Genomic DNA, 27571 nt, shown 5'->3' with positions numbered 1-27571 from the left:
GTTAACTTCAGCGCAGCCCGGAAGAGAATGGATATGTATCAACAACCGATGCAAAATCCGCTTGATGTGCGTTTCTTCAAACGGATTGTTACATGCAACAGAAAATTGGTTATATTCCGATATCTGAACGTGCAAAAAGGCGTGGTTGAGCAAGTGCCAACTTCCGAAACCGGTCATGAAACAGGGCCGTTTCGAGCATAAAGTTTTGCTCTTGTGGTGGAATCGTAGGAGGGATAATTCATTTCGAATTCGTTTCTAACGGAAGTAGCAGCAATGCCTATTTTCGTTCCGAACAGTTGAAGCGGATGTATATTACACTATGGCAAAATCATCCTGCATTGATGAAACGAAAGCGCATCCTGCTGCAAAAGGGTAACGCAAAGCCATACTCGACTTGTAATACGCAGAAAAATTCAGAAACCTTATTGAATGCAACTGATGCTACACCAGGGATACAATCCTGACCTTGTCCCTTCCGATTACTACCTGTTTCGGTCCATGACGCACTTCCTGAAATTACGATATTTCATTAACCAGCAAACGGTAGATAAAAACAACAGTGACTAACTTCGTTGACTCTTAAGGATAAGACGTGGAATCCAGGAACTGATAGAAAGATGGTTGCAGACAGTCCAACACGAGGAGCTATGCTTTGGACGTTAACTTGTTTTCATTCATTGTAATAAATACATGTACCGGGATATTTTAATACTTGTGACTTACCATGGTAGCATTGTAGGAAAGACCATTCTGATTTAACACTCCAAATTCATTGTTTGATTAATGTGAACGCCATGAAGTGATGATAATTTGAGTCCGTGTTTCTGATATGACTTTGATTACTACTTATTCTGATCATGGCGTTGAATAGAGTATAACTGTGAGAATACAGTTATTTTTGTAGTAATTCAATGGATAAAAGTACCGGCTCTCAAGTCTAGAATTTACAATACTTCTTAAAAGGAATGTGATTTTTACTTATCTTCTTCTCCCTGTTAGATTGTTAGATACTTCTTGTTCTGTAATTTTTCTTTCCTTACCTAAGAGAGCGTTTAACGAACGAACGTATTGTGTAGTTTAGTGTTATACAGAAAGAAAAACACCATGAACTTAGAAAAGGGTAATTGTAATATTTTATTGTTTGGCGTGGATGATTCGGGTTCTAATCTTAAATTAAGCTGTAGCTGCACGTCTCGTATTACTTCGCTGCTGAAAGAGACGTTAAACTCATCATCATGTTGTAGTAAAAATAGTTAGATGTAAGTAGAAATTCTCTTTTGATACTCAGATCGTTTTCTGATTAACATGAACACCATGAAATGATGATGAACTTCTGTCCGTGTTTCAACTGAAATGACTTTGATTAACTCTTGTTCTGATCATGGTGTCAAATGGAATATGACTGTTCGTAAGGGTAAAATTATTGTTTAATTTTGTAATTATTTGATAATTTAATAGAAATTCTGAAATTTGATCAAGATCGTATTCTAATTACTAGAAGATATACGATATCACAGAGAACTTAAAATTCTCGCTGCACAATTAACTCTTTAATTGGCAAGCATTGATAGCATTACCATTAAAATATTTAGTTTGCGTTTATAATTGAACCATGTCTTCGTGATCATAATTTCGCAATTTTTAAAGTATTTTTGTACTTTGGTTATAAAATACAGGATGTTCATTTCAAAGCAACATTGCCATAAAATAGGTCTTACGTGTAGTTACTGAGCAGCATTGCTCTGTTATGGTAAAATATCATAAGAATACTCTCAGTAATTACCAACAGTTTCGTTGAAATATTTTCCTACAGGACAAGAAACCACAAATTAAAAAAAAAAAAAAAAAAAAAAAACGTAGGAGATAAAACTTCTTCAATACTAAATTTGACTATCCCCTGTTGACGACGTATCTAAAGAAGCGACCCGCAAATCATGTATATGAATATTGTATGAAAGCAATAATGTCAATTAAATGATCACTGAAGATAAAATTCATGCGGATAACGCAATGGAATACAATGTTGCTTGAGAGCAACACTGCCCAATAAAGGGTTTAAAAAAAGGGGGGGAGGTATATTGTTAGCTTTAACCATGTAATTGTACTTCAAGAATTAGCAAACTTTGATTTTCAGATAATAAGCAGTCTTTGTGGAATAATTAAAAAAAAAAAAAGCCTTATTAGCTAGAACTTGAACCAACAGTTTTCTGCTTGGCAGACTGATGCTATACCACTATAGCTATTAACAAACTTAAACAAAAACAAAAGTTTTGTTTTAATTTTCCCTGGTAGCTCAAGTATTCGTAGAGCATTTCCTTGATAGAGCCGTCAGTATTTATGTCTACACTACTTTTTCGAAAACTAGTGTAGTATTAAGTTAGGAATTAAGTGTCCACCCCAGATGCATTTTTGAATAAAAAAAAAAATCAAGATAATTTCGGTCTGCAACCACAAACTTTTGTAATCGCTCAACCAAGAATTTAATTCCGTAGCGAAAGAAATCTATATTCTGCGTTGCGAAATAGCCCTCAACTGCATGTTGCACTCCGCCAAATCGTCTAAGAGTCTTCCCCTCCCAAGTAAGTGATCAAGGAATTAGGAGGGGTTTCATGTAACTCATGGGAAATCCATAAATTGTTGTAGAACATGATACCGTATCTATTGACCTTTGTTGGATGCTAACCACCATAATAGCAACAATACCTTTTGCAGGTTTATGGTTTGGAACAATGTTCTGGGCCCCGTTTACTACCATCCAGTCATTGTCTTGCCCATCTTTCAAGTTATTCCGTAAACTCAGAGAAGTGCATACGTCCAGACGGCCATACTTGTTAACCAATGTCGCTCAAGTGGTAACCATTAGTCGAACTTTTTCACCGTATAGATTATATGGAGCCGCCTAAGGACAATGGTTATGGTGTATGTGTAACTTGTCTGCAGCGACACAAATACTTTTTCGATGATCTGCTTCCACTGTCTTCCTGAGAAGTTCAGAATGTACATTCGTTGTCATTCTTGGCCCAAAAGCACTGGTAATGTTTTTCTTGCATCTAGCTGTGAAGAATGTCTGAAGTCGTAAAGAAAAATCACTTGCAGTTGTGTTTTCTCCAAGGGACACTTTATACGTCCGTATTCAAGAACGCACTGTCTTCTGACTGACTGGGTATCCCAGCCTATTTACGTAATACGTATGACTTAGACCATCTTTGTTGTGTTGCTAAGGTGTTTCCACCAGGCATAAAAGTGAACAGTTTCTTTGCACCAACCGAATAATAGATGGACACGTAATGTTGAGAATAGCAATAATACAGAAACGCTCAGGTTGCCAAATTCTATTTAGTAATGAGTAGTATTGTAAGTAGCAGAGACCCATAAGATTGAGATCGTGTGCATAATTTTCTATTTTAGTCCTTATTACAATAAGTGACTTTTTTAATAGGTTTCATTTCCATTGGAATACACCCCAAGGAAGTTCGTAATTCACCAAGAATCTGCCCATTTAATTATAATTGAAACAGACCACAATGCCTACACAGAAGAAACGAAAAAACAAAGGCGAATTCAAATGGCTGAGGTAAGTTTTAATTTTAACCAACTTAGAAACTATAATTAGAATTTCGTTCAGCCTTCCAATAAGTATTATGTAATAGTAATCGTGATTCTCTTTGGACAAGAAATGTTCCAACTCGCGAGTACGAGCTCCATTGCGGTAGCGAGCCTGACTGAGCCCTAGTGAATAATCGCAGAACGACCATCTCTCCGTTGAACTTAGTTAGATGAAATCCCATTCATAGATTTTTGCCGTCGAGCGACGAAAGGTGAGAAGAAAGCATGGTGATAATGAAAAAAATCGAATTCAAGATTTCAGATTTTATTCGTTTCATGGTCCATCCCTACATATCGAGAGTGATTTTTGAATCTCTCTCTCCTTTCCGTTGTATGTACTTTAGGCCATACCGTTCAAACTATCCACGCCAATTTTAAACTTCAAGATTTTTTTTTTTTTTTTTTTATGAAATTCTCTACGGTAGGTTTACGATTTTTTTCTGTTCAGAAAAAAAGTTTACCCAAGGGTGAAAATTAAAAATGCGGTTTTCTGTATATTGAGTTTATATTTTATATATTAATATTTCATTAACAAGCTTATACTGTAGTTCGAAAAAAATATAACAAGGATTTAGTTTTGGTAGAGTTCAGACGTTATTCTCAAGAAGGACTCAGGTGATTTTGTTCGTATTAGAGAAATATTTCATTAGTAATTTGACAGCATGACAGAACTCTTTCGTCCAGAGAAAATAGAGGAAGGGTAGTTTAGAGGCCGCGGCAGCTCAGTTGTAGAGCGTTCACCTCTGGTGCATGGCGTCTCTGGTTTGATGCCAGCTCACGCCAAGTGAACATTTTCGGTGGTGGACAAACCGCCGTGTGTATGAGTTTTCCTCGGAGTTCTTCCGTTTCCTCCCATTTTCTTCATTCCAGCCTTTCATTCATTCCTCATAATCACCGTCTCGTTTAGCCTACCCGGTATAACCGTGGGACGTAAAACTTCCAAGATTTCATTTCATTTCATTTACGGGGGGTAGTTTGCTGTTTTTAATGATTCAAAAGATACATAGAAGATTCTGTTCATATTTCATAAACATTTCATCGATAACTGTAAATTACTGTGTAGTACATTGAGTGTAAATTAGTACTTACGAAAATACTCACAACATGTATTTTACTTTTGAAGTGAGTGTCTTCTCAGATGATTTACTGGAAGACTACTCAAGGGATTTTGTTTATATTTAATAAATATATATTTCATTAATAATCGTATAATGTGGAATAAATCAATTCCATAAAAATATCCAGAACAGCTAGTTTACTATTAGGATGAGTTTTTATTTATTTTCCCTCTCAAATACGACTCACGATTTTCTTTATTATGTTAATTATATTAACCCCGGCCTAAGCAATTTCTTATGAAGAAATCCACAAGGGGTAGTTTATTTTTGAAAGTTTTTTCGAGCGAAGTTTCCCAATAACGCCTTAAATTTCTGAGCTATAATTGACTTTTGTGGGTGTTTTTTCATACGATTTACTAAAGAACGACTCAGGCGGTTGTTCATATTTCATTAATAACCTGACAGCATAGCATAACTCATTTGTCCCTGAAAAAATTTACGAAGGATAGTTTATTCTTAAGAGTTAGTGAGCGCTCAGTGGTAGTATGCTTATCTCGGGTTCGATCCTCAGCCAGGTAAGTTTGTAGTGGACAACATCGTGCCCGTGGGTTTTCTCGGGGTACTCTCCTCTTCCACAATTTTCATTCCACCAATTCTTCCATCATCGTGCACTTGCTTTAATCAGTTTCCTTTAGCCTAACGGGCATAACGTGGTATGATAAACGGAAAGATTTTATTTCATTTTTTGGGGTTAGTTACGCTATTTTTATGTTCTATCTATTCATAAAGGACTTAGAATGTACTAGCTAAGTCAATATAAATTAATACTTTCTATTTACAAGCTGACTTTACCGGTATTTTGAACAATATTAAAAATTAGGTAGAGATAATCCTGACAGTATGGAATTACATTAACGTAATTTGTGTCTAACGAACTTCACATCAAAAGAATTTTGGTAGTTGGCAAAACAAATAAGAGAAATCAAACTAGGACTTTAGTAGTTATATGCATGAGATTTTTATTTTTAACAGTGGTTTTAGCACTTAGTCTTATTAAATACTAATTCCAGACTAAAATGCAAAAGAATAAAACTAGCCTGTAGAGGAGACAGGAATTGAAGATTCAACATCAGGAACATTATTTCTCCCAATAGTCGAGCGTCAAACGTGAATGAAATATAAAATAATAATAGGACCACGCAACTTAACAGATAAAACTTTTATATACAGATGGTGATCAGAAAAATGGAAACACCTGAACGAAATGGCAACTTACCAGATTAATATGGTGTCGGGTCACCTTTCGCCTTCAGAACAGTCTTGATGCGACGTGGGATGGAGGCATAGAGGTCGTGAATGGTAGCAAGTGGAATTTTACATCATTCCTCGTGCAGCGCATCGGCCAGTTCTGTGAGAGTGGATGGAGGTGGAAATCGTCGCCGAAGTCGTGTTTCCAAGACGGACCACAGATGTTCAATTATGTTGAGATCTGGGGATCGGGCGGGCCAGGGGAGGTGTTGAAATTCATCCCGATGTTCCTCAAACCACACTGCAACAACGCCAGCTGTGTGAATGGGTTCATTATTATCCTGGAAGATGGTGTCATTGTCCGGGAACAACATCCGGATCATAGGATGCAAGTGGTCTCCTAAAATTGCGACATAATCGTTGGCAGTGATTCGTCAGCGAAGTGTAACCACAGGACACAATGAAAATCATGATATGGCGGCCCACAGCATCACCGAGCCGCCGCCATGTTTCACAGTTGGGCGGAGACACTGCAGATCATAAGCTTCTTTGGGCGTTCTCCACACACAAACACGGCCCGTGGTTGGGAATAGGGTGAAGGATGACTCATCCGACCATATCACATGTTTCCAGTCCTCAATGGTTCAAGTTGCATGGTCGCGGCACCATTTGCGGCGTGCGAAAGCGTTATGGTCCCTGATGAGCGGTTTGGCCCGTGCAACACGACCCCGTAAGTTCATGTCATGTAATTCGCGGCGGACTGTGATTGTCGAAACAGGGTGGGGGAGGTGCTGATTGAGTTCCTCCGTCACTTGCTTCGCAGTGGCACGACGGTTCTGCGTGACAATGCGCTTTTAATACCCTGCGTGACCTGTCACTCATGATTTTCTTCCGATCACTGTTCCGCGTCCCCGATGTGGTTTTCCCGTGTGTTGTGTAGGCCGTCACCACCTTCGACACTGTCCCACGCGACACACCTAACACAGTAGTCACTGCCGTCACACTCACTCCACATAACCGCACACCAACAATTTGCCCTCTTTGAAAATCTGAGAGGTCTCCCATTTTACCCTACCTCCGTCTGCTGCAGCCACTGGACACTGCTGGTTCACTGCGCGTGACGTAGTATGGAGACCGACCTAACACACCACCACCAGCGGTCCGGCGCTGCGGGCGCCACGACACCACTGCCAACCCATACATCTGACGTGTTGCCAACTACAGGTGTTTCCATTTTTCTGATCACCATCTGTATATGTATTTTTACATTTCGTTCTTAATGTGTAAAAATATGAAATGCACCCATGCATTGAAGTTCATAATTTGTTGGTTTAATATAGGAAATGCAAGAAGCTGCTGGAGAAGAAGAACAAGAGTTAGCTAGAGAAATGGCAGAAGCATTTTTAAATGAAGATTTACCAGAGAGTGTATTCAGTGCGCCAAAAGCAGGACCAGGAATGTGGGCATCAATAATTAGAGTAATGGACCCGGTTGAGGGGCGAACTGAGCAAATTATAAGACTGGACCAAAATGAAGCTGCGTTGAGGTATGTATTTGAATTGGATTATTTCAGTATCTAAAAAGTTGCTAAAATGGGGTTCACGCTTACTTTGAAAATCAGGGTAATATGCTATATTTCACAGAAGATTCTGGGAATTTATATATACCCACAAATGGTATAAACATGAATATATGTATCAAAGAATGAAGACATATTCCAAAAGATAAGAAAAAGGCTGCGAAAAGAATTATCTTTAAAAATAAAGAAGCTTGAGGAGCGCCGAAAAATCTTCGTTTCGATAGAAAAACAGCAATTAAATAATTGGTTTCCTATGTTGTACATAGTGATAGGTCAAATTATATATGTTGTTTGACTATTCAAAATGCCGAGATATTAAAGATATAGACAGTGCATAATTATTGTTTGGTACTAGTGCTTTATTGTATTGCAAATGCAGGAATTTTGATTCAAATATTTATAGTAAGAAAGTAAGGTTATATTATATTAAAAAAAAAAAAAATACTAAGCAGTCGTAAATGATAGTGTTCGTGGGAGATTTTCAGCGTCAGACTTGGATTTATATGTGGTTATACACAAATTGTCACAAATTCATAACAGAATAAAAATTATATACTAGTCTAAATAGTAAATAAAAATGGCAATATTTTCACACAGTAACACATGTTAGTCAATTGTTTCAAACTTTTTATATTTTTATTTCAGTATTGCTTTGGTTAAATTTGCCAATCAACCTGAAAACCATCAATTCGTTATCGTTGGCGTTGGCAAAGATTACCAGTTGAATCCAAGATCAGTTGCAGGAGGGTACCTTTATACTTACAAGTAAGTGAAATTAACTATTGGAATACAGCGTATTTAAAATAATAATAATAATTAAAAATTCGTCTTTGAAGCGGGAGACTTGGATTCGATTCCCAGTGGTAGCCCATGTTTCACAAAGTAGACAGTTACTCATTATTTACTTGTTTAAGTGTACAGCAGTTCTCAAGTTGTGCTATTTTTAAGATAAAATTATCTTTAAATGTTAAAGCAGTGATTGCCTCAAGTCGTACCAAAGATATCTCCCACTATGAAATATTTAAAATAACGTTTAAAGTGTAAAATCTTCATCTCGGTGTCCCACAAATGTTCACTTTAAGGTAAAGAGGCTGATAATAGACACAAGTAAATAATTGAAAAATTGATGGGATAAACAGTGGGAGGAAACAGGAGAACTTTTGAAAATGTATATTGACATGATGTCTTTAAAGTCCACATAATCAGGAAACTCCAGATGTGAGCGTACTGAGGTGTCTCCCCTAACAGTAAGTAAAAATTTTATACATAAAACATCCAAGACAGAATCTGTAAGCGGTTTCGAGGCACTTCTCATCCCTTCCTCCGCATCTAAAGAAAACTTGCTCCGAATTAAAAGGACATGATATACGGAATTTCGTGCATATATAAAATGTCGGATATGTAACAATAAATGTTCTTTAGATGTGCTGAGGAAGAGATAAGAAGTGCCTCGAAACTGTACGCAGATTTTCTCTGTTGGGTGTTATATAACATATGAGAACTATATTTACTGTCAATAGATATGCATTCCATTGTATCTATTAGTATTACCTCTCCTGTTCCCACGACTGTTAGTTGTAAAAGTTGTCTTTTAGAAATGCACGTTTGTACTTGTCTGATTTTCTTCTCTTTGTTTTTCTTTTTTTAATAAATATAATTTTGTTGCATTATAAAGTTCTTTCTCATTGATATAGGATGTATATGAAACAATCAAAATAAAATTAAGTCCGCGCTAAATTCAAAAACTATGAACATTATTTCTTACAATGGTTAAAATTTATCAAAATGTGTAGTTTAAGGAACGTACGTTCTCAATGGATAATCAGTGAGAATAGCGACAACTTGCCGCTGAAACGTTTGTATGATTTCTTATTTCGTTGTTTTGATGTGTATTTAATTTTGTTTTGATTCGTCCTTATTCATTCTTATTCAATTCTTCCTTATTGGTAAAACAATAAACAGGTATGATGATACATGACACATACATATATGATAGTAGTGATTTAAACGTCCTGCAGTGCTGACTTGACATTCCTGATATCTTAGTATGATATATCATAGAATTTTGTGTAACTTTTTCAAGTTTCTTTGTTTGCTATGATTTCAGAGTCAATAGCGAGTGTACATCACTAGAATTGGTGCATAAAACACCAGTTGATGAAGTGCCTACATCCATATGCGCATTTCAAGGAAGGATTCTTGTTGGTGTTGGCAGACTGTTGAGGTTATATGATATGGGCAAAAAGAAGCTACTTAGGAAATGCGAAAATAAGGTACGATTTAAAGTATATAGTTAGCGTAACACATTTTTGTTCGTTGGTGCAAAATGTGGCTGGCAAACGTATGTTCGGATATTGTAGGTTTCTTCCATATACAGTGAAACCTCTCTAAAGCGGACAGCCGTGGAGAATCAAAAATTGTCCGCTATAGAGAGGTGTCCGCCTTCAAGAGGTTTCAGTATTTTGTTATGTAAGTTAGTGAGGAAGGTAATATTCAATTAGAAAAAAAATATTTTTGCATGAATCACGTATTTACGAATACTACATCCATTATCCTCTGTCATCCAGAGTTCGAGGCACAACATGGAAATAACATGTTATAGTTCTGTGCACTTTATACTTATCTGTACTTCCTTCGTTTTCAGTATGGCGCTTTAATTTGTGGAGTAATTGCAGTCCTGAAGTGTCCTTTTTGAGACAATAAACATACCTGAAGGCAAAAATTACTAAATTTGTCTTCTGGTTGGTTAGAGACTCCAACGGGACAGTAGCATAACGTGTCATCCTTAACGGTGGGCAACTGTCAATCACTTTTGTGTCTAAAACAGCTTGGGTGGGAATGGGATGCAAGCAAAGGACATAAGAATGTTGTTAAACAGAGACGCTTCGTCTGGGTTGCTGAGCAGACAGTTGAGGGGGCAAAATGTTGTCACAATGCTTCCTTGGTGACACATGTATGAATTACTAAAAATGTATTTTTACTACACTTTTCAACATATTTCTAGATAAAGTGTCCGTAATACGGAGGTAAATAATACCTATGAAAGACAGAAAAGACTGTCCGTGTCCGTACTAGAGAGGTCCGCTTTAGAGAGGTTTGCCAATAGTTTTTTTCCTATTCTAATGTTTGGGGATTACAAAATATGTCCGTTAAGGGAGGTGTCCGTTAGTAGAGGTTTCACTGTACGAATATTTCATCGTATTGCAAGATTCGATTTTCCAGAGACTGGAGTAGACAAAGTTTAGTGTGATTTGCTGGAGTTTATGCATTACATTCATCATTGTATACCTATTATGTTTTCGTTCAGAGTATGGACTAGTCATAGAGATCATGTAGACATTGAAGCGGGATATGATTCAATGTCTATTTGTTATAGCGCCTTGTAATTTAGCAATTGTAGCTTCATCCTAAAAGAAATTTGCAATTTGCAGATTTTATAATGTGAAGACGGAAGACCAAATTGTTCATTATCTCTAGATTTTACTGGTTTACTTCCGTGCAGCGAAAAATGCTCGTTAAGCTTGTGAAAAGTTGAGTAAAGTTTATACGGTAACAAAGGTTCTACAAGAACGTCAATACCAGTGATGATTCACGAAATTCTCTGCTGGTAAATTTATTTCCACCATGCTTCTCGGTTAGCGAGGCCCACCGAGGCTGATGAAAAGAAGGAATAAAATAATCATGAAACCCACGTGTAGAAATACTGAACTCAATTATTGGAGCGTTCACAACCATCTGAAGAAGCTGGGATACGTAAGAAAGCTCGACGTTTTGGTCCATCATGAACTGAAGAAATTTATTTGATGTTGCGTATGAACATGTAAAATATGCTTTTTGTAGCTGAGGAAAACTTCTGATATGTGATAATGAGAAGTGGATTGTTTACAATAATATAATGCACAAATGTTCTTCATGCCGTCGTGATGATTCGGTTCAAATAACACAGAAAGCTGATATTCATCAGTGGTGCTGTGTGGTGGAATTTTAAGTGTGTTGTGCTTTTCAAACTCGAACCAAGGAACCAAGCAATCAGTTCGAATAATACTGTCGGCAATGAGATGATTTAGTTGACTTTACCATCCAGAAACGTCTAGAGCTCAATTGCAAAAGAGTTGTTCCATCAAGACACGCAAAAGCATACATGTTTGCTTCAAAACGTATTAGGGCTTGGGTGGGATGTGTTGTAACACCTATCATACTCATCTGATTTTGCACGTATAGTTCCGCTTATTAAAATTTCCTTGCGTGATTAAAATTTTCTTACACAAGGGGATTTTTTACACAATCTCGGTACTGATAATTGAAGTTTGATGTAATATATTCCATTAGATAAGGCATAGCAGTGTTCAAATTCTCTCAACCTTTTATGCTTAGCTATATGCCTAAAATGAAGTAGTAAAATAAATTTTATGTAAATTATAATCACATCAACGCTGACAAGTAAGAATGATGAAATATACACACATGTATGATAGGAATGATTCATTGTCCTGCAGTTCTGACTTACTTGTTTTGAAGTTGGGTGAGTTTGGTGTGGTTGGATTTTATAAATGTTTCTATATTAAACAAAAATATTTTTAAACATTCCTGTGCAGTGAGAAACGAAATGCTGTCAATGAAAAACTGTGATTGTTCTTGTCAATGTTATAATATGTTTATTGTGTTGAATGATATAATTGTAAACAGTTGGTACAGAGTACATTTTGATACAAATTTCTTTTGGATTTTGCAGCACATTCCAAACCTAATAGTGAATATTCATGCAATGGGTCATAGAATATATGTATCTGACGTCCAAGAAAGCGTATATTTTGTACGCTACAAAAGGCAAGAAAATCAGTTAATAATTTTCGCTGATGATACTCACCCACGTTGGATAACCACGTCATCTGTATTGGATTACGACACTGTGGCAGGGGCCGATAAGTTTGGAAATATAGCTATTGTAAGTAACTTTAAGTCTAAAACCAAATATTCACATGTCCCTTCCTTTTCTTCCTTTCCCATGTTATTGAAAGTAAGGAAAAGTTTATGTATATCAATGTTTATTGTGAAACATAATTGCAACAAAATAAAACGTCGTTCAAATATCCAATAAACTTTAGTCCAATGTGATCAGAATTAGGGTACCGAGTACAAGTTTTAGTCGCAGATTTGTCGCTTGGAACATGGATGTTTATAGTAATTCGCTATTGTGTTGTTTAGTCTGATAGTTTGTTAATAAAATACTTTGAGAACTTTAAATTATTTGGATATTCAGATGTAGTTTATTCTTTTAAAAGCCTTTTCATGTGTTCTCAGGGTGCAGGTTTTCCAATGAAATAATAATAATAAAGAAGGAATGTAAAGGGTCATATAAAAAGTTTCCATGTTTTAGTACATTTTTGAACAAAAAAAATTCTTTATTGAAAATCCATTTTAATCAAGTACATATTGACCATTATCTGTGACCTTTTGCCATTTTTCGGGTAGCTTCATAATTCCATTGGTGTAGAACCTCCATGGTTTATCGTCGAAAAACTTGGCCAAGTGACTCAGCGGCGCTTCGGTCGGCAAATTTTTTACCATCAAGAGTTTTGAAGAGACCAAAGCAAATGGTAGTCAGGCGGTGCTGGGTCCGGGCTATATGGTGGACGCATCAAAATTTCCCAACCAAGTTCCGCCAATTTGTTCCGACTTATCAAAGATGTGTGTGGCCGCGCATTGTCATGATGACCCTCCACAAACAACTTCAAAGCCTGGATTGTCGGCAAACAAGGTTATGTTGAGTGTTAGGTGAGATTGGAAGGGAATTGTCCATTATGAGCTGCTGCAACCTGACGAAACCATCAATTCGGTCTTGTACTGTACACAACTCGACCGTTTGAACGAAGCAATGCAGAAAAAGCGACCAGAATTGGCCAACAGAAAGGGAGTTGTGGTCCATCATGACAATGTGTATTTACACACATCTTGGATGAGTCGGAACAAATTGACGAAACTTGGTTGGGAAGTTTTGTTGCATCTACCGTATAACCCGAACCTTGCACCGTCTGACTACTATTTGTTTCGGTCTCTGCAAATCTCTCTTGATGGTAAAAAAAAAAAAAAAAAATGACCGACCGAAGCGCCACTGAAAATACTTGGCCAAGTTTTTCGACGATAAACCACAGAAGTTCTACACCGATAGAATTATGAAGCTACCCGAAAAATGGCAAAGGTCGTAGATAATAATGGTGAATATGTACTTCATTAAAATCGATTTTCAATAAAGAAATTTTTTGTTCAAAAAATGTATCAAAAAGCTGCAGAGACTTTTTATATTACCCTATATATAGAAAAGAATTTGACCCGAATTTCTCATGCTTTAACGCATAGTCAAAGCCAATTGTCCAGCACAGTCAATATTTACTTCCCTGAAAACATTGCAAAGCATTAAAATTAGACTAATGGATACGGTAGTACAATGAAGGGTACGTGATGACAATATTGCAAATTTTAACTAACATTTATTAAGCAATTTACTGCTAGAAAAAGACACTGTAAAGTAACACTCGAGAAACTAATTTGAATCTGAAACTGAGGCTAAAAATGTAAGCAGTTGATACACAAAAGAGAGAGATGCGAATAATAAATAGGAGTATCATCGTATTTGAATGTAACTAGTATGATTTAAAAATAACTGATAGAAAAATCGACCGTCTTTAGTATATCAATTGAATAGAAATAATATTACAGTAGAGCGTCGATTATCCGAACGTCGGTCAACCGAACGACCGCTTAACCGAACTGTGTACTCGCTCGCACCTGTTACTCTCGCACCCTACCGTCCATCATCCCCCTCACTCCCAAACCAAGTTTCCCACAGTAGTTGCCGCACTGAGCCACCGCTGGCGGAACATTGATTCTAATGGGGCCTTCATAAGGCGCTGCTGACCGGCCAAGCCGCCAATCGCTGTGTTTCAACAATCAGCACACTTCTTTTTATGAATAAATTTACTGTACAGTACTTCTTTTTGGCAAATAAAAATGTACAGTTCGATTATCCGAACAAACCAGTTTTCCGAACACCCATGTCCCCCAATTACTTCGGATAATCGACGCTCTACTGTATATATAAAGCTTGACTTATATACGCATCTTAAAGGCGAGGGAAGAGGGTTTCAAATGTTTTCCATAAACTTACTCTTTCTGTGCGAAGAACGGCTACTTTAGCTAATAGTACTTAAAAGTAGTAAAATTAGAGGGTGGATATATATACAGGGTTTAACTTAATGTAACAAACGTCGGGAGGTGATTCCTGACACCGAGATAAACAAAAAACTGTCGTATGAACATATAGCATATTGACAAAGTTAGCGAGGGTAAAAGTTCGAAACGGTAGTTATTGAAAACCAATAAGCTTAGAGATGGCGGTCTATGAAAGCGGAGAGGTGGCGCTTGTGTTCAAGGGGTTACGTACAGGAGTGCGGTCATTGTGCTGCGAGTGAATAGGACAAGTGGCAGTGCTCGACTAAACCATGGTGAATTATTCAAACCGCGAACAGGCTGACATGCTATTCATGTACGGTCGTGCATATGGCAGTGGACGTGAAGCAGTCCAATTTACAGGAGCGTTTTCCTAACAGACGCCAGTCATTATACAGGATGTTTGAGCAATTTATCAGCGCGTGTGAAACGGACCGTACTAATGAATGTGTGTTAGAAATTGTGAACAATGAGGCAGATGCGAGTACGAGGGAACTGGCCGCAAAATGCATGTTAGTCACATATGTGTGGCGTGCGTTACATCAAAATACCTTGTACCGTACCACCTGCAAAGGGTACAAGGACTGGCATAAGCAGAGTTCCAACCACATAAAGCATTCTCTTAGTGGTTCTTTCAACAGACCGTTACCATCATTCTGTTTCAGGCATCAGTACTGTTCACTTTCGAGGCCACCTATGGAAGGGATAGTATTATCGATATTCATAACACCAATTTGGACTTATGTATGATGTGATATTGCCCATGATCAATTGATCGGCTCCATATGCTACCCCGAAGCCTTAATGGAGCATAGTACTTGACCTTCCTGCAGGACACTGTCCAAATTACTGGAAAATGTTCACCTAACGATTCGCAACAACATGTGTTATGTGCATGATGTGGCTCCCTTGCACTCCCGTGTGAATCTCCGTCGGTAGTTGAACAACGCCTCAGAATGTTGGATCAGACGTGGCGGCCCAATGCATGGGCTTGCCCGGTCTCCGGACCTGATCCACTGGATTTTTATCTGTGTAGGGACAGTAAAATGTGGCGTATGCTACTCCTGTCAATGACCTGGAATAGCGTATCCATACTCTGCAACTATTCGTCATGACGCAGGCATCTTCGAACGGATTTGCCAATCTATGATCCGGAGTTGGTATGCATGCATTTCTGGACACTTTGAACATCTGTTTTGTGCCCGACAAACGTACATTTGTCTCTTTCTGCACGTCAATATCTACCGCTTCGAACTTACTGTGCCACACTTTTGGTCCTTGCTAACTGCTAATATACTATATGTTCATAGTACCTTTTTTGCTTATCTCGGTGTCAGGAATCACCTCCCGACATTCGTTACGTTAAGTTATACCTTCTATAGAAGGAATTTTAGGATATAGAAGTGTTCAAGTGTTGTTCAAGTTAAGCATGTAAGCATTTCGGAAATAAAAGTGTAGTTTTTCAATATGAGAAGTGTGTGCTGAATAATGTTAATTAGAAGCTGGTTAACATTTCAATTGTTTTTAAATTTATTTATTTAGGTAAGGCTGTCGTCAAATGTTAGTGACGAAGTGGATGAAGATCCTACTGGAAACAAAGCTCTTTGGGATAGAGGACTTCTAAATGGAGCCTCTCAAAAAGCTGATGTCATAGCGAATTTCCATGTTGGAGAAATATGCATGTCTCTGCAGGTAAGAAGGAAATTACAAGTTTAAGTATTTCGCTTTCAATATATCTGATGCTCAAAATTATTTGTAGTTACATTTTGCGTGATTAGAAGCAGAATCAATTATTTCTAAAGATCCTAAATCAAGAACGGCCAAAATTGGCGCTTTTGAACGTGAGAAACGATCTTTTTTGGGGAAAAAAGCGCGTGTTATTATTATACCTTAGCCCTAGTGACAGTGTTGAACTTACGGGCTCAAAACGATCCTTTAAACTTGAATACAAAAATAACGACAAGTTATGTGAAAATTTTAGTGAGAACCGGCAAATCTACACAGATCGGAAGGAATTGACCACAAACATCAAGAAGTAGCATTTTAATTTACAGATGTTCGGATAAGTTTGTGGCAAATTTGCAGAAGTCACATAGATGATGTAAAATGGAAATATTGTCTTCATACAAGGAAAGTTCAAAAATAGGTATACAGTTATAAGAATTCTTGTTTTCTTGTTTAGTAGTTACGTAGTATATAATGAAACTTGATTATATTTAAAAAAAAAAAAAAAAAAAATACTTTGAGACAGGAATTAAGTACAATCTTTGAGGTTTTCAGAATGCGAATCTTCAGCGTTTGCACATTCCTGCAGTCTAGTTTTTAGGTTATTAATTTCGTGGCACGTTTCTCGTATGAACTTAGTTATGTCGTTAATAGTACGTTTCCTCGAAAATATTTCATCTTTGACAACCCTCTTCCCCCAATCCAAAAAAACAAAAAGATGGGTGAGGTCTGGTGATCATGATAGCCATTCAACTGGCCCTCATCGACCTATTCAACAACTGGGTAATTCGTTGTCAAGAAACTAGCGCATTGTTACAGCAACAGTACATTTAAAGATTACATTATAGTCAGCGTTACCAACAATAAAAATTGCCTAAATTTTTATGCGCATAATACTAAAATATCATCCACGTAATAATAGGATACTCAGCTATGAGCCTACATTTCCACCCCTCCGAATTTCGCATCACAGGCATAAATAGCATTATAATTCATCTCTTAAAAATGGCCTCAGCGATTGACTTACCAATCTAGAGTAGATCTGCATTCTGTGTGCTGTATGGATTTGCAAGTGAAGAACGTGTACTACATTCGGTGGAAGACTTCAGTTTCGTTTACACTATCACTTCGCAGATAATTTCATATTCTTTAGACAAAAAGACATGATTTCTATACTCAAAATTTATTTACGTTCTTGTAAAGCATTTTCTTTAGGTAATAAAATATGAATAACTTGGTAAGACAGATATGATTTTTGGTTAAGCTGCAAATGTAGAGACCCTCATTGTTTTTCACTATTCATGTTACTTTTATTACCTTTGCCAGAACATGCGAATTTTAAGTTACAATTAAACTTTATTTGACTACTAGTAATGTTACCATGTTCCTTTTGCACAATATCTAATATTAAAGTTTGAAAAATCTCAGAGCATAGTTACGAAAGTGCAAGAAATACTCGGAGATGTTTCTCGAATGGGATTTTGATGAGACTGTGCACTTGTATTTTTACAGAAAGCGACTCTGATTCCTGGAGGAAGTGAGTCTTTGGTGTACACTACGTTGTCAGGTACAGTGGGTGTTCTGGTTCCATTCACTTCCCATGAGGACCATGACTTTTTCCAGCATCTCGAAATGCACATGCGCTCAGAAAATCCTCCTCTCTGCGGAAGAGACCATTTGTCCTTCAGATCATATTATTATCCGGTCAAGGTAAGTCATGTGTACAGATCAAATGTATATTCATAAATTGCATTATAAGTGCATTTTTAATTTTTTAGTATCTTATTTGCAACCGAAATAACATTGTCCGAGTAAATATTAAAGTTTTCAGAAAAATTCAACTAAAGGTACAGTGAATACTCTGACATCAATGAAATATTATTTTGTTCATAAGAGGTATCCATTATTGAAATGTAACACAAATTTAGACTACTCTGTTTATCCCTAATGTATTCAATAGGCAGTAAGTACAGTGGTTGTAAATTAATATCGAAAGACCGTACTCATTGTTCGAATTATTGAGGGGGATTAGGAAGGAAATATCCCTTTGTGAAAAAAATAAAAGTATTCATGGAGAATTTTTTATACCGGGTGTATACTGCAAAGTTATTGCATGTGTAGTAATTTTCCCAAAGGGAAAGGGCAGAAACTTCGCATAAAATTCATGACCTTACGACTGGCTGTCCATTATTTCTACTTACTGAAAGTTTTCTAGAACTCTCTCAGAAAGCAATTTATTACAGATAAAGTAAGAATTTCAAGTTCAGTTTGAACTGTTCTATGTAGTGATTCATCAGATCACTGATTCATAATAAATACATTTTGTGCAGATGGGATGTTTATCCACTGTAATGTATCACAAATTTATTTTCAAATTGCAGAAAGTATTTTGTGCCAAATGCATACGAACTAAGAATAAGAGACGCATGTCAAGGAAAGGGCCGATATTTAAAAAATAAATAATAATAATAATAATAATAAAAAGATAATAATAGAAGAAGACATTTATTGTGTTTGATGAAGTACATATCTTAGCTGTTTTTGGACGTAGTCATCATGAACTTCCAGACATTTCTGATAGCGTAGCACAAGCTTCTCTATACCTTCTGTGTAAAACCTTGCCACCTGAGAGTACAGCCAGAATTACTGTCTTGAGCACTTCTCTGTCGTCCAAATGCTTCAATGCAAGTCACTTTTTCAGGTGAAGAAAAGGGAAGAAATCGCTGGGGATAAAGGTAGAGGCTGGAAGGGGATGTTGAAATAGTTCCCATCCCAAAATCTCGAAATCCCAACAGTACGAGCAGCTGTGTGTAGGCGGGCGTTGCAATGGATCAGAATAATTCCCGAGTGTAACCTTCCTCTTTGCCAGTTTTGGATGGCACGCTATAGATTATTTAATGTTTGGCAATGCACATCTGCCGTAATTGTTCTTCCTGGTTCCAAGAATTCCATCCTTTCAGTCCCAAAGCACATTGTCATAGTTTTCTGAACTGATAATGTTTGATTTTTTTTTTCGCTTTAGAAGAGCCAGAGTGCCGCTATTGCACTGACTGCTGCTTCGACTCGTCAGTGGTGTACGATATCCTGGTTTCACTCCTGTCACTATGTGAGAAGATGTTATCCCCATTCTTCCCCCAGTGGGTCAAAAAATTATGCTCAGCTGTCGTTCTTTGCTCTTTGTGAGCGTCTGCCAGTATTTTTGGCACCCAGCTTGACAATCACAATTTTATGCACTGTTTTCGCACTTCTGGAAACACCTTAGCGAGTTCAATTATTATGAACCAGCGATTGGATCGCACTTTGTCCTTAACGCGTTCCACCTGATCTTCCGTCTGACTATTAGGGCTTTCGCGAATTTCATAACCATGAACATTTGAACACCTTTCCCGAAACACTGCACTTATGCCTGATTTTCCCTTATTCATTACTGTCGGTCCGTAAATGGCACCTAATTCTGATTGGATGTCAGCTGTATTTTGTCCTTTGGCGTTCAGAAATCGTATGACAAATCTCACTTCACATTTAGTGGGATTTTGTATAACGGGAACCATTTCAACTTACTACTCCTCGCACGTACACGACTCCACTCGAATGATTCTATCTCTGTTGCAAGTACAGAATACTAAGGCATGCTTCTGGTACGCTCAACTTCATCAGTATTGCCAATCTCGCGTAAAAAATTGACCTCTTTGTGACATGCGCCTCGTAATTTTTGTCCGGTACCGCAGAAAAGACTTCTATTCCGGTATAAGGAGATTACGTAAACATTGGGGGAAGGAAAAGAAGGTTGTAACCGTAAAAGTGAGGGTTCTGCTCCTTAGTAATGCTTGTATTTTTGCTGGGACCGACAAAAAAAATAAAATATTGTTAAGTGTCTGCTAAGGAACATTGATGTTTCGTTAGTTGGCTGATTAAAATCTATTTTGAGTGATGTATGTAGATGGATGAAATTGAAATTCTACCGTAATATATATATATATCGATGGCAGCTGGCTAGGAAACTATGTATAGTAGTGATAAAAGGCCAAAATTGGAAACCGCATGCCGCATTTGTGTGTGTATAGTGTATATTTACGAATTTATCCTCAAATTTCATGGCGTGTAATACACGGAATAATTCCGCAAGAATATGAATCCATGTGCACTTGCACTAAGTCGCGCCATATAATATGTAGACACTAATAGGTGAAATTGTTATGGCCATAACTTATATCGGAAAACCCATACTCCCAGTGTTTGTAGGATAGTGTTTATGTACCCACCGGTACTTACGACCTTCGTAATCCCGAGAATTTAATCTGTGAATATAATAGTTTCGTGATTCCTTCTGCAGATGTCTTCGATTCAGAGTTCATTTTGTGGGCACGATGTTAACACTTTCTTCAAGCACAAAACGAACAGCTTAACGAATAACAACTAAGAAAATAATTTGTATCGATTGTGCTGTGCGTTACGTAAAAGATGCCGTTTTAGGTAGAGTTTTCACATTAAAACTAGAATGCTCATTTTATAGCTGAAATGTAGTATGTTGTTCCTATGCGGATAATATTCTCCAAGAAAACAAGCAGTATAGGAATGGATAAACTAAACATGAGGTTGAACTTCATAATGACATTTTAAGAAGTATTACAGTATAGTTTGAAGCAATTTCTATTCTTATTCACACTTGCTGTATTTTAAAAATGTTCTGTGTAAAGGAAACTGAGTACTTACTTTCTAACTTGATAGTTTTGGCTTTGGAATCAGGTAGGATTTCATAATTTTTAATTGGCGATGTAATTTAATTCACATAAAATTTTAAATTTTGAGAAATATTGCTGTTATTTCTTAAATGTTGGGTACAGAGATTAGTATTACTTGGAACGAGTATCGTAACTTTGTAATATAAAAATTGTGTTCATAATTTTCATCGCTGATTCTTTGATCAGACTAGGTGCCTCAATGGTTCAGTGGTAGAGCGTTCACCTCTGGTGCGTGGGGTCTCTTGTTCGATCCCAGCTCGCGCCAAGTGGACTTTGTGGTGGACACCGCGTGCATGGGTTTTGTCTGGGTTCTCCCGTTTCCTCCCACTTTATTCATTCCACCATTACATTCATTTCTCATAGCCGGCATAATCGTGGGACGTAAAACTGAAAGATTTTGTTTCCTTTCTTTGATCAGACCAATGTCGATAATCCTTCAGAGCTTAACTATGTAAAAAAAAAAAAAAAATCATTTAATTCCACGTGATTGGGGAAAAATAATTGCGTTAATAACCAGGAACTTCCAAGAATCATGATTATTGAATATGTCGTTCTGGATTTGCCCTAGATATGCACACGTACAAAATGTCATGAAATGTAGGTTATTTCAGTTCCATGGTAAATAACACTATTGAGGACATATTAAAAAAAAAAATCCTTAATATTTTAAGTTAAACGTCAGAAAGTTATACATTTTCAAAATTAGTAAGTTTACTACTTGACATAAGTAAATAGACAACCGTAGGGCCACTCGATTTCGCGGAAATACCGAACGCATGCGTAAGGTCGAAGTGTATTGCGTAGGTTTTGGTGTGAGTATGCAATACTTATCAGTGGCACTATGGAGCGCTACTGTGACTGTGAAGAGCTGAAAAAATGTATACTTAAGGTCCACTATCACTCATCGGACTGTGGTAGAAATCAGCAAATTATTAGTGCTATTAACTGTACTGTTAGCAACAGGCCAGAGATTGCATCGCTCAGGACCAATACTACATCTGAAACATTTGGTCGCACAAAGTATTAGACTCAGCCATAGAAATATGTTATACCTCGCAGCAGAGGTTGACAACCCAGTGCGAACCGTCCAGCAATTTTTGTATAGTGCGTGAATGTACAGACTCGTTGCCAAAAAGAAGCATCTTTTTATCGTACCACAAATGACACTATTATAATTGGGCCAACTCGATTACACTTATAATTGGTTACAATTGATTACACTTTTAAAAGCATGCTCCATTCTCGTATAAAAGCAGATTTTGCCAATTCTTGTACAACGACCGTTACTGTGGAAGCGATGGAGACCGATTTACTACACCTCAACCTACAATGAAATACGGCTGCGCGTCAGTGTGGGGCGAAATTTAGAAAGGTGGTTGGATAATCTTATTTTTGCGATGGGCACATCAATACTGCGAAATACGAGGGTGGTTCAATAATTATTGTCCCTGACCTATTATTTTTCCAAAAAGTCTCCTTTCATAGTAATGCACTTCTTCCACCTATGCTGTAAAGCCCCTATGCCAGCTTCAAAGAAAGTCTCTGGCTGAGTCGTGAACCATTCTTCCACAGCTTCAATAACAGCTGCATTTGAGTGAAACTCTTTCCCTTGAGGTGCTCCTTCAACTTTGGGAACAAATGAAAGTTACTAGGGGCGAGGTCGGGTGAGTAGGAAGGATGTTCCAACACATCAAAACCAGCAGGATGGATTGTGGCACCAGTAAGATGGTTTTTGTGGGCCGGAGCATTATCTTGGTGGAACAGCACTGTTCGCTGCAACATCTCGCGCAGTTTTTCCTTGATTGCTTCGCGTAACTTAGGGATTAGGGCTGCATAATAGGCCCCCGTGATAATGTGTCCAACCTCCAGGTAGTCAATAAGGAGCACACCCTTCGCATCCCAAAAAATTGTGGCCATAACCTTGCGTGCGGATGCTTGCACCTTGAACTTGCGTGGGGGAGGCGAACTGCTGTGCCGCCACTCGCTCTGTCGTTCGGACTCGGGATCATAGTGGTGGAGCCACGTCTCATCCACTGTCATAGAACTGTTTCAGGTCTGCCCCCATAACCTCCAAACCAGCCCTTGAACTTCGAACTCTTTCTGTTTTTAACGAGATGACATTTTGGGTACCCATCGCGCTGACACCTTTCTGAAACAGAAGTGTTCATGCATAATGGTTTCCACTGAGCCTACTGCTAACTGTTGCACCGTGATTCGTCTGTCTGCTATAATCGTATCATGCACAGCATCAATGTTTTCTGGGGTGCATGCTGTTGTTGAAGAACCAGTACCAGGGGCCTGTTAACAGCTTTCCCTGCCGCAACGGAAGTCGCGGCACCAGTTCTTTATCACCTGGTAGGAAGGAGCCCCATCACCCAACACACTGATCATGTCCTCATGAATCTCCTTTGGGCTTAACCCCTTTCTCTGGAGGTACTTGATGACAGCTCATTGTTCGGTTTTCTCAATTTTTAAAGCTAGGTGCCACTTCTCACATCTGAAACGACAAAAAGATTAATATAGTAGCTATGGTTATGAAATTTAGCATATAGGCATCTAAGACATTAGGCTACAATATCCGCCATTAGCCATCCCAGCTCAAGTATTTTAAATATACCGGGGACAATAATTATTGAACCTCCCGCGTACATTTTGATTAGAAAATAAATGGTTACTTTCTCTTTGAAACAAACTGTGCTGGACATCACGGAATTTATAAGCTAAAGTTGACTACCGCTAGAAGAGGCAAAATGAGTTTTAGACTACCGTGACACAGTCTCTAGATTTGAATTTGTAGAAAATGTTCGGAATTTGAAACAAATTACGAACAGACAGACAGTAGTTACTTGACACTCCGTAACAAATGGTATCGCCTACGAGATTTAGTAGATACCATTCTGTGTGGGATTGAAGCTTCAAGTGCTGCCTCCACGTTGGTACGTAATAATGACCACAGACTTAATTTACAGGCCCCTTACTTATGTCAGGCTAGTATATTATATGATTATTATGGAATGTTATCTGCCTAAATGTGAAGTGTTAATACTCCACCTTAATTTTACTAGAGGTTTTAATTGTGGTTATTGATTTCTTTCTAGAATGTACTAGATGGAGATTTGTGTGAACAATTTAACTCCATTGATCCGAGCAAACAGAAGAGTATTGCAGAGGACTTAGACAGAACTTCAAGTGAAGTATCCAAAAAATTGGAAGATATTCGTACTCGTTACGCATTTTAAGGATTCTCTCATGTTCATTTGTGTATGTGCAGACGTGTGTATTGTACATTTGTATGTATATTATTAATTCATTTTATTCATCAGAAGCACAAGAGATGTGTTATTGAACTTTCATTTATTAGTACAAAGATCGACTTTTCATCTGTGATGGATCATGTAGTTGTTTCAGATGTGTAAATACTCTCTAATTTGTAATAAAATCGATTAAAATCTTAGTGTTTTAGTATTTAGTTCCTTTTAAAAAAAGTGAAAGCTCTTGTATTATTATTAATGAATTTTATATTTCAACTGTAGTAGTCATTTGTCAGAAAGACCGTAATTAAGAAAATTTTGAGGTTAAAAGTGGAATTAAGGTGTCATTAATGTACAGGCTTGTTCAAAAATCTTTACTGTCCCTGACTTCTATTATCATAGTCAAAAGTAAAAAATATAAATTTTAATATTATTTTCTCTTGCAATTCTTAATTGAAGTCAAGAGGAGTGGTGTTAAAGTTTCCTTGAACAGATCTGTACTACAGAAGTACCAGGGTGTCTATCGGTCACAAAAGTCACGAAATCAGAAAACGGTCATGAAAGTCACGAAATTTAGCTTTTGGGTCACGATTTTTTCAACTGTGCAAATGTAAGTACAGATTGAAAAATTTTGTTCTATAAAACGTCAAAATTCACCACCAAAAATGTCTATGGTCGGCTTTAGACGCTACGAAATCGCAAGCAAAATACGTTTGTATCGTATGGATGAAAATTCGACCTAATTCGCACCCAAATTCACTCTTAAAAATGTTAGAAAATTTTATGATTTGGTAAAGAAGAGGTCACGAAATTTCATTTTGGAATTTTAATAAGACAGCGTGAGTACACAAGTCCACATTTATGGAAACAAAATGGAGCAACCGTTATGGGTGCTGTAAACGCACGATGAGAAAGCGAAACAGCACTGAGAAGACACGTTTGTGTGAAGAAGACGCTTGCAGACAGTGAAGTGTGTCGAGCGTAAAAGCCTCCAAAAATTATCGCATTGTGCGAGTGGTACGTCTTAGCACTTTCCGACATAGGCTACATCTACAGTGAAATAGTGTTTGGCGAAGGGTTTCGCCGTATCTAAGAAGGGGGTTGCTGCTGTAATCAAACGCAACAAACATGCACCCCAAGAAGAGGTATATGCGCAAAAAAAACACCGTCCCAAACGGACAATGGATGTGGTTTGACAAGTGTATCAAGATGGTCACAGAAGAATCCGACGACAAAGTGGACATGGTTAGGACAGTGTGGAGCTCAAAAACAACCGGGCAGAGGATAATCACCCTGCGGCTTAAAGTGAATTTTAAGCCACGTGTTTACACACTAGCAGCCAAACACACCTGTGAATGCAGGGTACATTGCAGCCACTTTATGAACGGTATTTAGCGGTTGACAAGGGAAGTATATGGTAATCTTATGTAACACCTGGATCTACTTCCAACTTCTACGCGGATCCGAACCATGTACTACCTAGGTATATCATTCAAAGGATGTCAAGGACCAGGCAAATTGGGTTCTCATTTCGCGTGCAAGTTTTCCTCGGGGTTTCATGCTGGTTGCAAGAGTTATGGAACTTCTGCAAGGATATGTGGTTAAAACTAGATCGTATGTCTCTCGATAGACGCCTCCTCCAATGGAAACTCCGCTGTTAACTATTGCGTACAGCCAGGGTAGGCATGTAGAACACAGCCGCTGACGGAAACACGCCCTAGGATGGGTATTCCAAAATTGTTTCCAGAAACGTGGGCTTACCTCTGTATGCTAAGGGACAGTGTTTGTGTCGTTTAAAAGTCGCGCCCCGAGTTCCTTTGAAACACTTTGCGTCTGGTCACCTGTACTCCTTTACCACACACGATCGTCGCGTCACAGCTTTCATTCTATTCTAACCGACACTCCATCTATTGCGTCCCATGCTAGGTTAAGTTGAATTATAGTATTAATTAATTAAGTTGAATTATAGTGTTAAAAATGTTTTGTTATTCAGGACATTAATGGTCAAGGGCTAGGTAGAAGTAAAGCTCCACGACTTCGACACTTCAAGAGGATGACGGATAGGTTGATTGAACGTATGAACCACAACAAAACGAGAGAAAAGTTACCAACCCCACCAGGAATTAAACCCGCGCCACTTAGTAAGACACCTTAACGATTATACTACCTCAGCTCTGTTATGTCTGAAGCAAGACGTTGGAAGTCACCTTTGCAGCTGATTTGAGTTTTCTGTGCAGTTAGTTCTAATAACGTTTTCTTCACATCGGAAGTTTTATTTTGTCTAAATTTCTTTGATCTGAATTTGTTTTTGTTTCTGTCAGAAAAGGCTGGTCACAGATTAGCCTTTCCCTTTTTTTTTTCAGAAAGGAAAAAAAAAAATCGGTCATGGTGTAGCATTATATTGACCGGACCACTTCTAGTGTATATATATATATATATATATATATATATATATATATATATATATATATATATATATATATATATATATATATATATATATATATAGAGAGAGAGAGAGAGAGAGAGAGAGAGAGAGAGTTAGTTTGTAACAAAATAACTGCACCACTTAAACCAACGCAAGAAATATTGAGTTTTTGATTATTAACAGCAAATAATACTGTTCATATTATACATTACATCTATCCGAGTCCTTGGTTGGTATGTATGTTAACTTACAAACTAATTGTTCACATAATGCCATAATCTGTCTATATGATGCCAAGTGGTCTCGATATGTTACTTTTGAATAAAGTAATACTATTAACATATTGTAATGTCATATTTTTCAATAATGTTTATTATGAGCAAAACTTAATATATCTTAATGAATATTAAGGTAAACAGAAACCTTATTTTCCTATAAATGTCTCTCAGAACATCATATCACATCCCTTAGCCACGTACAGTGCTGCCAACTCTGTGACACGCTGTGTACACTAATGCTTGGCATACATCAACCGCTATTTTTTGGTACCATACGGTAACAATGGCTTAAATAAGATCTGGCCTGGTCTTAAAGGTTCTCCCTGAAGCCAACGGGACATTAGGTGCCACAAATTCTGAACAGGGTTCATATCAGGGGAGCTCGGTAGCCACCACAACCGATTAATGCCCATCTCAGAACAGCACATA

General features: G+C 37.6%; 1 protein-coding gene across 2 annotated transcripts in view; it reads left to right on the top strand.

The window, feature by feature from the left end:
- Sf3b3 (splicing factor 3b subunit 3) overlaps nt 1-24639 on the top strand; it is an 83003-nt gene extending 58364 nt beyond the window's left edge. Inside the window, exons 14-21 of one of the 2 annotated variants that reach the window (XM_081746350.1) lie at nt 3440-3574; nt 7253-7458; nt 8137-8256; nt 9599-9764; nt 12224-12436; nt 16261-16410; nt 17956-18153; nt 24284-24639. In XM_081746350.1, the coding sequence (XP_081602476.1) occupies nt 3440-3574; nt 7253-7458; nt 8137-8256; nt 9599-9764; nt 12224-12436; nt 16261-16410; nt 17956-18153; nt 24284-24424 (1329 nt within the window). In that variant the 3' untranslated portion in view covers nt 24425-24639. The remainder of the gene's footprint in view (nt 1-3439; nt 3575-7252; nt 7459-8136; nt 8257-9598; nt 9765-12223; nt 12437-16260; nt 16411-17955; nt 18154-24283) is intronic. The other variant, XM_081746351.1, reaches the window with a different exon arrangement.
- Nucleotides 24640-27571: the final 2932 nt, after the last annotated feature.

Source organism: Thermobia domestica, chromosome 18 (assembly GCF_964235325.1).
Source record: "Thermobia domestica chromosome 18, izTheDome1.hap1.1, whole genome shotgun sequence".
NCBI lineage: Eukaryota > Metazoa > Arthropoda > Insecta > Zygentoma > Lepismatidae > Thermobia > Thermobia domestica.
The sequence above is the reverse complement of the archived record's forward strand: the minus strand, read 5'-3'. Positions and strand labels throughout refer to the sequence as shown.